At 30.3% G+C, this 16797-nt stretch overlaps 1 protein-coding gene across 2 annotated transcripts in view; it reads right to left on the minus strand.

Moving 5' to 3' along the window:
- Positions 1–9458: 9458 nt before the first annotated feature.
- Positions 9459–16797, minus strand: part of LOC135136744 (zinc finger protein 300-like) — a 29553-nt gene continuing 22214 nt past the window's right edge. For both annotated transcript variants that reach the window (XM_064066197.1, XM_064066196.1), the window contains exons 7-8: positions 10075–10512; positions 9459–9772 (exon numbers count right to left, since the gene is read on the minus strand). In XM_064066197.1, coding sequence (XP_063922267.1) covers positions 9641–9772; positions 10075–10512 — 570 coding nt within the window. In that variant the 3' untranslated portion in view covers positions 9459–9640. The remainder of the gene's footprint in view (positions 9773–10074; positions 10513–16797) is intronic.

Genomic DNA, 16797 nt, shown 5'->3' on the forward strand with positions numbered 1-16797 from the left:
CGCCAAAAATGCCGCCACAACACGGACTGAACCCGTTATCTTGAAAGTAAATAAAAATCAAGATAAAGATAACTAAAACAAACAAGAAATACAATTTCTGGTGAAAATCTTGTATTTTTGATTTTTTTTTTTGTAAATTTTTTGTCTACTTTGTGGCGCTTTTTTGCCTTATTTTTGTTGCTATTTTCTTGGTGCTTTTTTGTCGATCTTTCTGTTAATTTGTTTGTATTTTATTTTGTTTTTTTTCCTCGCCTTTTTTATCCTCTTTTTTATCGTTTTTCTTTTCTTTGCTAAAATGTTGTTGACTTTTGTCTCGTCGCTTTTTTTTTGTTGCTCTTTTGTCGCTTTTTAGTCTTAATTTGCCTTTTTTACTATTTTAAACAAATTTTAAGTTTCTTCTTATGAAAACAAGACTAACTATATTTAGAAAAACAGAGGCAAAATATAAGCCCCGCCCACCCACCCTGTCTCAATTGTGATTAATTTTTCATTCGTTGCCAAACCGAGGGGCGGAGCATAATTGCAAAATCCATACAAGAATGCGAGCGCAGCGAGCACGTTCAATTGTTACTAAAAATTACTCGTTAGTGTCCCTGAGAAGCTAAATTATTAATTAAAAAAAATGTTATTGTCTAAAAAAAGTGAATTTGAAAATGTTTGTAATTATGTATTCAATTTTGCCCTTTTTCTTTATTTAGGTAACAAATGTTTAAAATCATAAATTTTTGTCGGGAAACATCGATTTTACAATTAAGCTCCGCCCCTCGGTCTGACAACGAATGAAAAATTCATCATAATTGAGATTCGGGCGGGTGGGTGGGGCTTACTTTTTAGGTTTTCTTTCTTAACATATGTATAAAACCAGTCCAAGGTGGAGTCCACAATAATCTAAAGAATTATATAGTACCAAAGTCAAAAAACAGTTACTGTCAACTCGCTCGTCAAACATATTTTCCCAAAAATAATATTCTTTTAATTGCTTATGCCTATAATCTGAACATTTTTTATATATCAAAAAAAATATTTTTGGAGTTTACGAATTTATCATTTCGAAACGGTTCAAGATATCGTCTTTTTGTTTGTACCATTCGATTCCTTGGAGTTTTCTGATAATGACAGATTTTTTTTGACCCAGAAAAGTCAACCGTTGAAGTTTGAGACACCGATAAAGCACACGATGTCATTTTTCTGCAGGTAGCATCATTTAAAAAATCAAAAAAAAATCAGGAAGCTTCATAGCCCCATTGAGTCACCCATATAAAAATTATGAAGTATAGTCATAATATTTTGCATTATTTAGATAGACAAAATTTTGAGATGACGTCATCAATTTTTGGGAGGGGCTAAACGAATAAATTTTGATTAAATTGCAGAATATTGTCATCAATTTTGAATTTTTTCCCAAGATCTGCATGTTTAGTGTAAATACATAATTTGTTTCCTTTTCATTTTCTAGAAAATTTTCATCATTTTTCCACAATTTATAGTATGAAGCATTGATTAAACACATACTAGAACTTGAAAATAAAAACGGAATAATCGAAAAAGCGGAAATTGAAAAAATTTAAAACTTAATAGGGAAAAGAATTGAAAGAACTGGAAAATAAAAAAATTACATACTCGAAAAAAAACTTGAAAAACTAAAAATGTGATAATAAAAAACCGAAAATTGCAAATCAAGAATAGCAAAATCGAGAAATTAAAAAACCGAAAAATTCATAGAATGAAAACAAAAAATCTCCAGGTAATTTTCGTAGGTGATCGAAAGAAGATTTCACAAGGAAAACTTAAGTTTTTGAAAAAACTGTCTAAAAATTCAAAATCGGTTTGAAAGTTTTTTTCTTGATCCTAAAAACACACAAAATTTCAAATGAATTATTATGGAAAAGTGGTTGAATTTTTCCAAGAAATGAAGCCTAAATTAAATTCTGGGCATCAAAAAAATCTATTCAGGTAATTTTCAAAGATGGTCGAAAATTTCATAAGGAAAAACTGAAAAATAGATAATCTGAAAAATTCCAAGGCCGAACTGAGGAAAATTTGGGGAACCGAAAAACTGAAAAGTTGAAAGAGAAAAATTGGAAAATTAAAATACCGAAAAATCGAAACATCAGAAGGTTGAGAAATCGAAATAAGCCAAAACCGAAAAATCGAAAAGTTAAAAATTAAAAATTCTAAAATTTAGAAATTGAAAAATTGAAAAATCGAAAAGTAAAAAAATCGAAAAATCGAAAAGTCAAAAATTGCAAGTCGCAAAATTGCAAAAAATTGTAAAACCGAAAAGATAAAAAATCTAGAAATCGAGAAGCCAAAAATCCCAAGTCAAAAAATTGCAAAAATCGAAAAGATAAAAAATCGGGAGATCGAAAAATTAAATCGAAATATTGAAAAACTCCAAAACTGACAATTGGAAATATTGAAAAATGGAAAAAAGTTGAAGAAACAAAAAACTGAAAAATCCCAAACCTGAAACATCGAAAAATGGAGAAACTGAAAAACAGAAAACTCGAGAAAATAAAAAATCAAAAATTCGAAGTCGAAAAATCGCAAAAATTGAAAAATCAGAAACCTAAAGAATCAAAAAACTGAAAAATCGGGAATCTGAAAATTTTCCAAACTGAAATGAGGAAAATTAGGGGATTGAAAAACTGAAAAGCTGAAACAGAAAAATTGGAAAATGGAAATGCCGAAAAATCGAAAAATCAGAAGATTGAGAAATCGAAAAAGGCCAAAGCCGAAAAAGCGAAGTTGAAAATTGAAAAATCGGGAAATTGAACAATTAGAAAATCGAAACGTCAAAATCTTGATAAATCCACAAATCAAAAAGCTGAAAAATCGAGAATTTAAAAAATGGAAGAAAAACTGAAGAATCGAAAAACTCAAAAACCGAGAAATCTAAAAATCGAAAATATTGAAAAATTGATGAATCGAAAAACTCAAAAAGTGTGAATCTGAAAAATATCAAAACTGAAATGAGGAAAATTTGGGGAATTGAAAAACTGAAAATCTGAAAGAGAAAAATTGGAAAATGGAAATGCCGAAAAATCGAAACATCAGAAGGTTGAGAAATCGAAATAAGCCAAAACCGAAAAATCGAAAAGCTAAAAATTAAAAATTCTAAAATTTAGAAATCGAAAAATTGAAAAATCGAAATATGTATGCATTGAAAAATGGGGAAAAATTGATAAATCGAAAAATAAAAAATTCGTAGTCGAAAAATTGCAGAAATTGAAAAATTGAAAAGTAAAAATATCGAAAAATCGAAAAGTCAAAAATTCCAAGTCGAAAAATTGCAAAAAATTTTAAAACCGAAAAAATAAAAAATCGAGAAATCGAAAAGCCAAAAATCCCAAGTCAAAAAATTGCAAAAATCGAAAAGATAAAAAATCCGGAAATCGAAAAATCAAATCGAAATATTGAAAAAGTCCAAAACTGACAATTGGAAATATTGAAAAATGGAAAAAAGTTGAAGAAACAAAAAACTGAAAAATCCCAAACCTGAAACATCGAAAAATGGCGAAACTGAAAAACAGAAAACTCGAGAAAATAAAAAATCAAAAATTCCAAGTCGAAAAATCGCAAAAATTGAAAAGTCGAAACATCAGAAGAGTGAGAAATCGAAAAAGGCTAAAGCCGAAAAATCGAAGTTGAAAATTGAAAAATTGCAAAATCGGGAAATTGAACAATTAGAAAATCGAAACGTCAAAATCTTGATAAAGCCACAAATCAAAAAACTGAAAAATCGAGAATTTAAAAAATGGAAGAAAAACTGAAGAATCGAAAAACTCAAAAACCGAGAAATCTAAAAATAAAAAAAATTGAAAAATTGATGAATCGAAAAACTGAAAAATTGTGAGTCTGAAAAATTTCAAAACTGAAATGAGGAAAATTTGGGGAATTAAAAAACTGAAAAGCTGAAAGAGAAAAATTGGAAAATTAAAATACCGAAAAATCGAAACATCAGAAGGTTGAGAAATCGAAATAAGCCAAAACCGAAAAATCGAAAAGTTGAAAATTAAAAATTCTAAAATTTAGAAATTGAAAAATTGAAAAATCGAAATATGTATGCATTGAAAAATGGGAAAAAAATTGCGAAATCGAAAAATAAAAAATTCGTAGTCGAAAAATTGCAAAAATTGAAAAATTGAAAAGTAAAAAAATCGAAAAATCGAAAAGTCAAAAATTCCAAGTCGAAAAATTGCAAACAATTTTAAAACCGAAAAGATAAAAATCGAGAAATCGAAAATCCAAAAATCCCAAGTCAAAAAATTGCAAAAATCGAAAAGATAAAAAATCCGGAGATCGAAAAATTAAATCGAAATATTGAAAAACTCCAAAACTGACAATTGGAAATATTGAAAAATGGAAAAAAGTTGAAGAAACAAAAAATTGAAAAATCAGAAACCTAAAGAATCAAAAAACTGAAAAATCGGGAATCTGAAAATTTTCCAAACTGAAATGAGGAAAATTAGGGGATTGAAAAACTGAAAAGCTGAAACAAAAAAATTGGAAAATGGAAATGCCGAAAAATCGAAACATCAGAAGAGTGAAAAATCGAAAAAGGCCAAAGCCGAATAATCGAAGTTGAAAATTGAAAAATTGAAAAATCGGGAAATTGAACAATTAGAAAATCGAAACGTCAAAATCTTGATAAATCCACAAATCAAAAAACTGAAAAATCGAGAATTTAAAAAATGGAAGAAAAACTGAAGAATCGAAAAACTCAAAAACCGAGAAATCTAAAAATCGAAAAAATTGAAAAATTGATGAATCGAAAAACTGAAAAATTGTGAATCTCAAAAATTTCAAAACTGAAATGAGGAAAATTTGGGGAATTGAAAAACTGAAAAGCTGAAAGAGAAAAATTGGAAAATTGAAATGCCGAAAAATCGAAACATCGGAAGGTTGAGAAATCGAAATAGGCCAAAACCGAAAAATCGAAAAGTTAAAAATTCCAAGTCGAAAAATTCAAAAATCGAAATATGTATGCATTGAAAAATGGGAAAAAATTGAGAAATCGAAAAATAAAAAATTCGTAGTCGAAAAATTGCAGAAATTGAAAAGTAAAAAAATCGAAAAATCGAAAAGTCAAAAATTCCAAGTCGAAAAATTGCGAAAAATTTTAAAACCGAAAAGATAAAAATCGAGAAATCGAAAAGCCAAAAATCCCAAGTCAAAAAATTGCAAAAATCGAAAAGATAAAAAATCCGGTGATCGAAAAATTAAATCGAAATATTGAAAAACTCCAAAACTGACAATTGGAAATATTGAAAAATGGAAAAAAGTTGAAGAAACAAAAAACTGAAAAATCCCAAACCTGAAACAGAAAAATGGAGAAACTCAAAAACAGAAAACTCGAGAAAATAAAAAATCAAAACTTCGAAGTCGAAAAATCGCAAAAATTGAAAAATCAGAAACCTAAAGAATCAAAAAACTGAAAAATCGGGAATCTGAAACTTTTCCAAACTGAAATGAGGAAAATTAGGGGATTGAAAAACTGAAAAGCTGAAACACAAAAATTGGAAAATGGAAATGCCGAAAAATCGATAAAACCAGAAGATTGAGAAATCGAAAAATGCCAAAGCCGAAAAATCGAAGTTGAAAATTGAAGAATTAGAAAATCGAAACGTCAAAATCTTGATAAATCCACAAATCAAAAAACCGAAATATAGAGAATTTAAAAAATGGAAGAAAAACTGAAGAATCGAAAAACTCAAAACCCGAGAAATCTAAAAATCGAAAAAATTGAAAAATTGATGAATCGAAAAATTGAAAAATTGTGAATCTGAAAAATTTCAAAACTGAAATGAGGAAAATTTGGGGAATTGAAAAACTAAAAAGTTGAAAGAGAAAAATTGGAAAATTGAAATGCCGAAAAATCGAAACATCAGAAGGTTGAGATATCGAAATAAGCCAAAACCGAAAAATCGAAAAACTAAAAATTAAAAATTCTAAAATTTAGAAATTGAAAAATTCAAAAATCGAAATATGTATGCATTGAAAAATGGGGAAAAAATTGAGAAATCGAAAAATAAAAAAATCGTTGTCGAAAAATTGCAGAAATTGAAAAATTCAGAAGTAAAAAAATCGAAAAATCGAAAAGTCAAAAATTTCAAGTCGAAAAATCCCAAACCTGAAACATCGAAAAATGGCGAAACTGAAAAACAAAAAACTCGAGAAAATAAAAAATCAAAAATTCGAAGTCGAAAAATCGCAAAAATTGAAAAATCAGAAACCTAAAGAATCAAAAAACTGAAAAATCGGGAATCTGAAAATTTTCCAAACTGAAATGAGGAAAATTAGGGGATTGAAAAACTGAAAAGCTGAAACAGAAAAATTGGAAAATGGAAATGCCGAAAAATCGATAAAATCAGAAGTTTGAGAAATCGAAAAAGGCCAAGCCGAAAAATCGAAGTTGAAAATTGAAAAATCGGGAAATTGAACAATTAGAAAATCGAAACGTCAAAATCTTGATAAATCCACAAATCAAAAAACCGAAAAATCGAGAATTTAAAAATGGAAGAAAAACTGAAGAATCGAAAAACTGCAAAACCGAGAAATCTAAAAATCGAAAAAATTGAAAAATTGATGAATCGAAAAACTGAAAAATTGTGAATCTGAAAAATTTCAAAACTGAAATGAGGAAAATTTGGGGAATTGAAATACTGAAAAGCTGAAAAAGAAAAATTGGAAAATCGAAACATCAGAAGGTTGAGAAATCGAAATAGGCCAAAACCGAAAAATCGAAAAGTTAAAAATTAAAAATTCTAAAATTAAAAACCGAAAAATTGAAGAATCGAAATATGTATGTATTGAAAAATGGGAAAAAAATAAGACATCGAAAAGTAAAAAATTCGTACTCGAAAAATTGAAAAGAAAAAAAAACGAAAAATCGAAAAGTCAAAAATTCCAAGTCGAAAAATTGCAAACATTTTAAAACCGAGAAATCGAAAAGTCAAAAATTCCAAGTCAAAAAATTGCAAAAATTGAAAAGATAAAAACTCGAGAAATTGAAGCCGCAAAAAACTTCTACAGCTTGAGATCAATAAGAGAAATATTTACAACGAGTACATCAGCAATTTTGCCTTTTCAGTACAATATATTTAAAACGTTTAATATGGTAAATTTTTGTCGGGAAACATCGATTTTACAATTAAGCTCCGCCCCTCGGTCTGACAACGAATGAAAAATTCATCACAATTGAGACGCGGGTGGGTGGGTGGGGCTTATTTTTTGGATTGTTTTTCTTAACATATATAGTTTATTTTAACAACATTTAAAAACATGTTTCACATAATAGTTTCTTGACGAGAAATAAGCATTTTGCAATAAACTCCGCCCTTCGACTCACAACGAATAAAAACATTAGCACGATTGAAATGCGGGTGGGTGGGCGGGGTTTATATTTTGCGTTTGTTTTTCTTAATATATGCACATCCTTTTGTTTTCACGACAAGAGACTGAAAATATGTTTAAAAGGGTAAATTTGTAGAGAAATGTATGGGATAAAATTTACCATTTGAAGCATGTTTTCAGTTTCTTGTTATGGAAGAAAAACAATATATATTAAGAAGAAGAAAAAATGCAAAACATAAGCCCCACCCACCCACCCTATCTCAATTGTGACGCATTTTTTTTGTTCGTCGTTAGTCAAAGGGGGCGGAGCTTAACTGCAAAAACCGTATTTTTCTACAAGAATTACCCTGTGAAACATGTTCTTCAGTGGTGGTGTTGCTCGGAAAAAATTATGCGTTATTTAAAAAAAAAAGAAAAAAACAAAATATAAGCCCCACCCATGCGTCTGGATCTCAATCGTGATGAATTTCCCATTCATTGTCGGACTAAGGGATGGAGCGTAATTACAGAATCCATATATAAGGCAAAATATAAGCCCCGCCCACCCACCCTGTCTCGATCGTGATGACTTTCTTTATTCATCGTGAGTCAAGAGGGTGGAGCTTAAAATCATTATTTCTTTATTCTTTGTAATATACAATCGGTCCAGTAGTTTCGGAGAGTATTTGTTTAATAAAAATGCGGACAGACGAACAGACAGACAGACGGACAAACACGATAAATGCAAAATAACCTTAAAAATGGGGTGAAATGTTAAAAAATCCATTAAAAAAAATTTTGCAGTTTTTAGATTGGAAATTTCAAGAATTTTGAATTTTTATTTATTTTTTTCATTTCTTCAGTTTTCGAGAAAAACGAGAAAGTAGAAGTTATTCTACGTGAAAGAAAAAAAAAACAAAGATTAAGCCCCACCCACCCGCCCCGATCTCAATTGTGATGAGTTTTTTATTCCTAGTCAGGACGAGGGGCGGATTTAATTGTGACATGAAAATTTCTCTTCAAAATTCTACCCGTTTAAAAACATATTTCATAGGGTAATTTCTTGTAGAGAAATGAGGATTTAGTAACTAAACTCCACCCTTTAGCTCACGATGAATAAAAAATTCATCACAATCGAGAAGGGGTGGGTGGGCGGGGCTTATATTTGATCCATTTTTTCTTAATATATGAAGTCTTTTTTTTTCGAACAAGAAACTGAAAATATGTTACCTTGTTGTTGAAAGAAAACTCTATATATTAAAAAAAAAAGAAAAAAACAAAGATTAAGCCCCACCCACCAGCCCCGATCTGACTTGTGATAAGTTTTTCATTCCTAATCAGACCGAGGGGCGGAGTTTAATTGTGACATCAAAATATCTCTACAAATTTTGACCCTTTTAAAAACATATTTCATATGGTAATTTCTTGTAGAAAAATGAGAATTTAGCAACTGAAGTCCACCCTTCAGCTCACGATGAATAAAAAATTCATCACAATCGAGAAGGGGTGGGTGGGCGGGGCTTATATTTTGTCCATTTTTTCTTAATATATGAAGTCTTTTTTTCCAACAAGAAACTAAAAACATGTTAACTATCCTGTTGAAGGAAAACTATATATTATTAAAAAAAAAACAAAGATTAAGCCCCGCCCACCCACCCTGTCTCGATCGTGATGACTTTCTTTATTCATCGTGAGTCAAGAGGGTGGAGCTTAAAATCATTATTTCTTTGTTTTTTATAATATACAATCGGTCCAGTAGTTTCGGCTAGTATTTGTTTAATAAAAATGCGGACAGACGAACAGACAGACAGACGGACAAACACGATTAATGCAAAATAACCTTAAAAATGGGGTGAAATGTTAAAAAAATGCATTAAAAAAAACTTCCCAAGAATTGATTTTTTTATTTTATAAAAAACAATACAAACCTTCTTGAAATTCAGTCCTTCTCGCCTAGAAACTAGTTTCTTGCCCAAAACTAAAACCTACGTGTCGCCGCTGCTTCCAACTATTTATACGAATTTCTTTCTATTTCTAAGTTTGCGTCTATTTTTACTCGGATCATTTTTCTTATTGGCATTAGATGTGTGAATGACAGTGTGACGAGGTAAAAAACGCAACTCTACGATACACATTACTGTTTATTACTTTTCGTGCGAAGATAATAATAATATAAAACCTATGAGAACAAAACATGAACATAACATGCTAGTAAATCAACAGAAACGTACAACATTGAGATCAACAAATACCGAGTAATACAATTAAAAACTAGATAACAAAATAGGAATCACAAGTATTCAGACTAGAAGAGAGTCATGCAGTTCTGCAGAGATGGCGGATACTCGGAGTGCTGTCCGGAGGCTTGGATTTGCTGCGAGGACTGAACGGCCGCCATGGCCATCGAAACCGGGGTCGTAGTGGGGTGGTAGGGCACCTTCAACCCAAAAAAAAAAAAACATCTCAATCCAAAACTAACTAACGACAGGTGCGAAAAAAGTAGGTGTGACGCGTAACAAATTCTGAACGTCACTTTTAACTAGCGAGGTTGTTTCTAGTGACTTGTACTTTGTTACAGGTCCATTAAGCCAAAGTTAAATATTTGAGGAATAAATGTTTGAGCATTATTTATAGGCGCGGAACTCCACACAATGATTTATTCAGTCATTGAACCCTATATCTTTTATTACAGCTCACATTTTTTCAGATTTGTGTCATCAACGGGTCAGATTTACTTACGGAAGTGTTGTGGTGGAACCTCGGATCGAGCATCATCGCGGCGGCGACGGCGGCGGCAGTTGAAGTGGCTGTGGAGTGATTAGTTCTTGCCAACATGTGGTGATTAACAATATTATTATTATGATGCTGAGTGGCAGACCTCTGGTTGTGCCCCGAAGCCAAAATCTGATTATGTATATTGTGTGCATGATTATGATGGTGAAAATCGGTGGGGTCGCCGAAGTGGTGATAATTCGAGTTAATAGCCGACAGGTTCGTGGCGGCCGTCGACGCCGAATGGTTCTGGTGGTGCATTATCAAGTCCTGAATTTCGTTGCCTATTGGCTGACTCACTCCTGACGTCGAATTCGTCGTACTACTATTCGTTTGCGAAAAGTTCACGTTGTTGTTGTTGTTGTTGTTATTGTTGTTGTTGTTGGTGGTGGTTGTGGTCGTCTCCTGGATAAGTCAACACGTCAAAGTTAGTCGTTACTTAAGGGGACTCGCTAGACGAGGTATAACATTTTTTTGGTTTTTTGTATGAAAAAATGATATTAATGTAGATGTATCATACATCAAAAGTGCAGCTTTTTTCATATTCTAGAGCGCAGAGACCAGTTCAATCAACTAAAAAAATATGGCTGAGAAATAACGTACAAAAAGCACCAATGTATGTTTTCTTTTCAAGTTTTTTGAGTCATAACCATCATAGAATCGCTTGAAAATTCGCACATGGATAAAACATCACTTTTTACAGGGCGCAGAGTCATTAAATGTTTGTTAGTGGTACAATTTGTTTAAATAATAATGTGTTTATTAAAATCAAAATATACCACAAATTAATGCAAAATACGTCGAATAATTTTAACAGGAATATCAGAGGAAAATTAATGATCTATTGGTTAGCAGAGTTTTTAACAAAAACTAACAATTATTGAAAAAAATGGGTATCAATTCGACAGAATTTGAGCAGTTAGTTCAGTGCTTTGCCGATAGGAGCGCCACTAAAATTTACGGAAGCGACTTTCAGGTAAAACCCTTATCGCCTGCTTTACCATAAGCTGATTGTTAGAGTTCTCGACTGATTTTTCTAATTTATGGCAAGGAACTCAGTTTTATAACAAGCCGCCAGGACCGGCCGTAGTAATCTATTGTTAAGGAAATTAACTTTTACGCAATGAGGTACTACCATAAAACCGAATTAAAACTGGGGAACTATAATATTTTTACTCCACTCAGGATCCTGAATTCAATACACATGATTACTAAAAATTCATTGTAATATTATTGTTAATATATATTTTGCTTTGTTAATTAATAAAACTAATAAACATATTTATAATAATAATAAAAAATATATAAAATACAGCTTTTGCTTAACACGTATAAGTAGCTAAGTGTATATACTACTTATCCCAGAAAGGAGGTGTTTTAAAAAAGCCCTACGCCCAGTAACTTCTCCCTTCATTGTTTACTCGAAAGAAGTGCTCGTATATGTTTTCATTTGCCGAGAGATCATTTTCAAAATATATTTATAATAAAAAAATGCAAGTCTTGGTGATGAAAAATGTACTCCTAATAAATCATTAAAGTACATAAAAAAATAGAAGCAAATTTTATTTATTTAAAAAAAATCTCTCGCAAAGGCAGGTTCCTCTTTCTTCTTAAATCAATTATTTCGGGCAATAATGCGCCAAAGTAAAATCTGCCAAGTTTATCTGCCATCTTGTTACATATTTCTTCGTTTTTTTTTCTATATTTAATTCCTTTGGGTGTCCACACAACAAAATAAACTTGTGAAATACCCGTAACAAGCATTTGTCCCTGGGCTTGAAAGTGGTTATCATGATTTTTTTTTACTTTCAATTCTCTGTCTGTCAATGTACAAAATTTGATTATTTTTTTTCTAACCGCTTCTTCGGGAGACAAATCTTGCGATTTTGAAGGGCATTTAATTTCGACTAATGCACTCCTATCCTCTAGAATATCTGGACTAGCAGCCAAGTAAGGAAATTGTTTTGAAATAAAGACACACCGTTCAGTTTTTATATTTTTATTTATTTCAAAACACTTGACAGCTTTTTCCTCACTTTGCTGTCCATAGTATGTATGACTATTACCTCTAAATATATTGTACAACAGAGACTCCACAGTTTTCGCTATTGTCAGGATTATCTAACAAATATTTAAACCATAATCGCAATCGGGAGCAGCATACGTACATTTTTTTACGACATATTTTTTTTACGAATACTTTGTCTAAGACGAGCTTGTTGCATAGGCGAACAATATTTTTTTGTTATTAAACCAGGACCGTTTTAATCACAATATATTTACTTATCCCCTCCAAAAAATTGATGACGTCAGCTCTAAAGTTTGCCGAATAATCTTATTTAAAATGTACAAAATATGATGAGTCTCTTTTTGTAATTTATCATTCCATTCATATTTTTTGGATTCGGATATACAGGGTGACTCAAAAAATTTAATGAATGCGCAAATTTATTTTATTGATTTAATCAGGAACTACAAAACCGAATGCTTTGAAATCTAATGTGGAAAAAAAACATAATAGGCATGCAGTCGTCACGTTTCCGATAGCGAGGGAAGTACTGTCTAAACTCTTTAGACCGATTTTTTTGATTTTCCCGTTTCTCCATTTCTCAATTTTTCAATGTTTCAGTTTGCGATTTTTTCACTGTTTTGATTCTTTAATTTTCCTTCCATTTTTAGGTTTTTCAATATTTCAGCTTTGGAATTTTGCAATATTTCGTTTCTTCAATTTTTCAAATTTTTGATATTGTGTTTTCTCGGTTTTTAAATTTTTCGATATTTTAATTTTTCAGTTTTTAAAGTTTTAGGTTTTTAGATTTCTCACGATTTTTCAGTTCCATGATTTTTCAATTTGTCGAATTTTTAAATTTTAGATTTTTTGTTTTCTTTGATGTATTGAGTTCTCGATCATTCGATTTTCTGACTTTTCAGGCTTAGATTTTTTTTTGTTCAATTCTTGGATTTTTAAAATTTTTGTTTTTTAAATTTTCCTGTTTATCAACTTACTGGGATTTCAATGTTTTGACTTTTTGATTGTTCAATTTCTCGATTTTTTGAATTTTTGGTTTTTGATACGATTTTTTTTTCAAAAATTTTCAGTTTTTCAATTTATTAACTTTACGGTAGTTCAGTTTTGCCCGATTTCGATTTCTCAATTTTTCGACATATTACTGTTGGGATTTTTCAATTTATCGATTCTTCGATTTCTCGATTCTTCATATTTTCGGTTTCTCGAATTTCTTCATTTTTCGATTTCTCAATTTTCCGATGTTTCAGTGTTACGATTTTTAATTTTTTTTATTCTTCAGTTTTCAATTTTTGACGTTTTTAAATTTTTCGATTTCTCAATTTTTCGATTAACTGATTTTTTGATTTTCCCATTTCTCTATTTCTCGATTTTTCAATTCTTTCTTCAATTGTGATTTTTCAATTTTTCCATTTCTGAATGTTTCAATGTTTCAGTTTTGGATTTTTTCACTTTTCCGATTCTTCAGTTTTCTTTCCATTTTTCAGTTTTGAATTTTTTCACTTTTTCGATTTTTCAATTTTCCTTCTATTTTTCAGTTTTTCAGTATTTCAGTTCTGGGATTTTGCAATGTTTCGGTTCTTCAATTTTTCCATTTTTTGATGTTTCGATTTCTCGGTTTTTCAATTTTTCGATAGGTATTTTAATTTTTCAATTTTTAAGTTCTACATTTTCCGTTAATTTTTTTGTTTTCCTTGATGTTTTGATTTCTCGATTATTCGATTTTTCAAGTTCTCGGTTCAGATTTTTTGGTTTTCCAATTCTTCGATTTTTAAATTGTTTAATTTTTACTACTGAAAACTAAAAACAGAAAAAGTTTTAAAATCCAATAACTGAAAAATGAAAAAATTCTAAAATCGTAAAATTGAAAAAGTAAAACATTTTAAAAATTGTAATTATTATTACGTACTTAAAATGAAAACTAGAAAAACTGTGAATCAAAATTCAAGAAACAAAAAACTGAAAAATCGATAAACTGAAAAATCTAAAACTGAAAATACGAAAAATTAAAAAGTTGGAACACCAAAAAATGGAACAATAATAAGGAAATTAAAAATCGGAATGAAAAATTTTGGGAGACTTTGGTGTTCCATTTTTGGAAAATTATGACCTGACCTGTTTTTGAGTTAATATTGGGACTCGTTTTTTTTTTTTTGAAAATTTAAAACAATCTTATATTTTCTAAGAGGAATCAATCTCATTTCCCAAAATCAGTCTTATCTTAGGAAGTTCTAGCCCTCTAAGAAAATAAAGGGCAGGTGGGTGGGGCTCGTACTTGTCAAGATAAGAGTGATTTTGGCAACTCAGATACCCTCTAAGAGAAGAAAGGGTGGGTGGGCGGGACTAGTATTTGCTAACATAAAACTTATATTGCCAAATGGCATACTCTCGAAAAACTAACGGGTCGGTGGGCAGGGCCAATAGTTGGCAAGATAAGACTGATTTTGGCGAATGATATACCCTCATTTACCCTTTATTTTCTTGGAGGGTAAGTCATTTGCCAAAATAAGTCTCATCTTGGCAAGTATTGGCCCCGCCCACCCACCCTTTATTTTCTTCGAGGGTATGCCATTTCGCAATATCAGTTTTATCTTATCAAATACTAGCCCCACCCACCCACCCTCTCTTCTCTTAGAGGGTATCTCATTTGCTAAAATCAGTCTTATCTTGACAGCTACTAACCCCGCCCACTCATCCTCTGTTTTCTTAGAAGGTGTCTCATTAGCTAAAATCATTCTTATCTTAGCAGGTACTAACCCCGCCCACCCGCCCTCTCTTTTGTTCGAAGATATTTCATTTGCCAAAATCAGTCTTATCTTAACAGGTACTAGGCCCGCCCACCCACCCCCTCGTTTTCTTCGGATCAATATGAAATTAAGAATCGAAGAAACGAAAAATCGCAAAACTGAAAAGTTGAGAAATCGAAAAGTCAAAAGTTCAAAAATCTAAAAATTGAAAAAGTCAAGAAATCCTAAATTCAAAAAACTGAAAAATTTAAATCGAAATATGTATTGAAAAATCGAGAAAACCGAAAAGTCGATAGAAAAGGATACCTCGAGAAATCAAAAATTCAAAAAATCCTAAAATCTAAAATTCGAAAACCTGAAAAAATCGTAAAATCGAGAATTCGAGGAATCGAAAAGTCGAGAAATCGAACAATTTAAAAATTGAAAAATCGAGAAATTGTGAAATTGAAAAGTGGAAAACCGAGAAGTTGATAAATCGGTATCTCGAGAAATCAAAAAGTCAAGAATATTTAAATTCTAAAATTCGAAATACTACGAAATCGGACAATCGAAAAATCAAATATTTTAAAATTTAAACAATCGAAAAACCGAGAAATAAAAAACCAAAGAATGAGGAAAAATGTGAAAAATCTAAAATTCATAAATTCATAAAATTGAAACAGAAAAATCAAGGGACTGAAAAATCGAAATATTTACAATTTAAAAAATTGAAAAATTAAAATATCCAACTATTGAAGACTCAAAAAATTGAAAAACCGAAAATCGATGAATCCCAAAACGAACAGCTGTGAAATCAAAAAATTGAAAATCTAGAAAACGAAAAATTGAAAAATTGAAAAAAAAAATCGAAAAACTGAAAAATCGAAAAATTCAATAATCTCAAAAATAAAATGATCTAAAAATTGAAAAATCGAGGAATCGAAAATTCAAAAAATCCAATCGGGAACTCCAGGTATGGAAAAACCGGGAAATAAAAAATAGAAGAATCGAGAAATCCAAAAAACTACAAAACTAAAAAATTGAGAATTCGAAAAGTCGAAAATTTCGAAAAATTAACAAATTGAGAATCTGAAATATAGAAAATCCAGAAATCGTAAAATTGATATTTGAAAAACGGAGAAACCGAAAACTCAATGAATCGATGTCTCGAGAAATCAAAAATTCAAAAAATCCTAATCCAAAATTTTTAAAATCCAAGAAATCGAAAAATCGCGAAATAAAAGAAAGAAATGAGAAAACTATAAATCGCAAAACTGAAAATTTCAAAAAATCTAAGAACTGAAGATTGAAAAATAGAAAACCGAAATGTCGATAAATCGAGAAATCAAAAATGAAAAAAATCCTGAAATCTAAAATTCGAAAACATGAAAAAATAGGAAAATTGAGAACTCGAGGAATCGAAAAATCGAACAATTTAAAAATTGAAAAATCGAGAAATTGTGAAATTGAAAAGTAGAAGACCGAGAAGTCCATAAATTGGTATCTCGAGAAATCAAAAAGTCAAGAAAATTTAAATTCGAAAAACTACGAAATCGGACAATCGAAAAATAAAAAAAAATTAAAATTCGAATCGAAAAACTGAAAAACTTAAATCGAGATATGTATTGAAAGATCGAAAAAAATGAAAGTCGAAAAATCGAAATACAAAAATCTAAAAATTTCAATTTTTCAATTATTAACTTTTCGATTTTTCAATTTTGGTCTAATTTGATTTCTTAATTTTTTGATTTTTTGGCTCCTCTACTGTTGATGTTTTGATTTCTCGATGTTTCAGTTTTTGAACATTCCGATGTTTCGATTTTTCGACTTTTTGGCTTTTCGAATGTTCAATTTTTTGATTTTTGAATTTTAGAATTTTGTTTTTTTTTTATTTTTTGGTGTTTCGATTTCCCAATTCTTCAATTTTTCGATATTTTA

The sequence above is a fragment of the Zophobas morio genome, unplaced genomic scaffold (genome assembly GCF_036711695.1).
Source record: "Zophobas morio isolate AGI-343-1 ecotype UQ-CSIRO unplaced genomic scaffold, CSIRO_AGI_Zmor_V1 ptg000026l, whole genome shotgun sequence".
NCBI lineage: Eukaryota > Metazoa > Arthropoda > Insecta > Coleoptera > Tenebrionidae > Zophobas > Zophobas morio.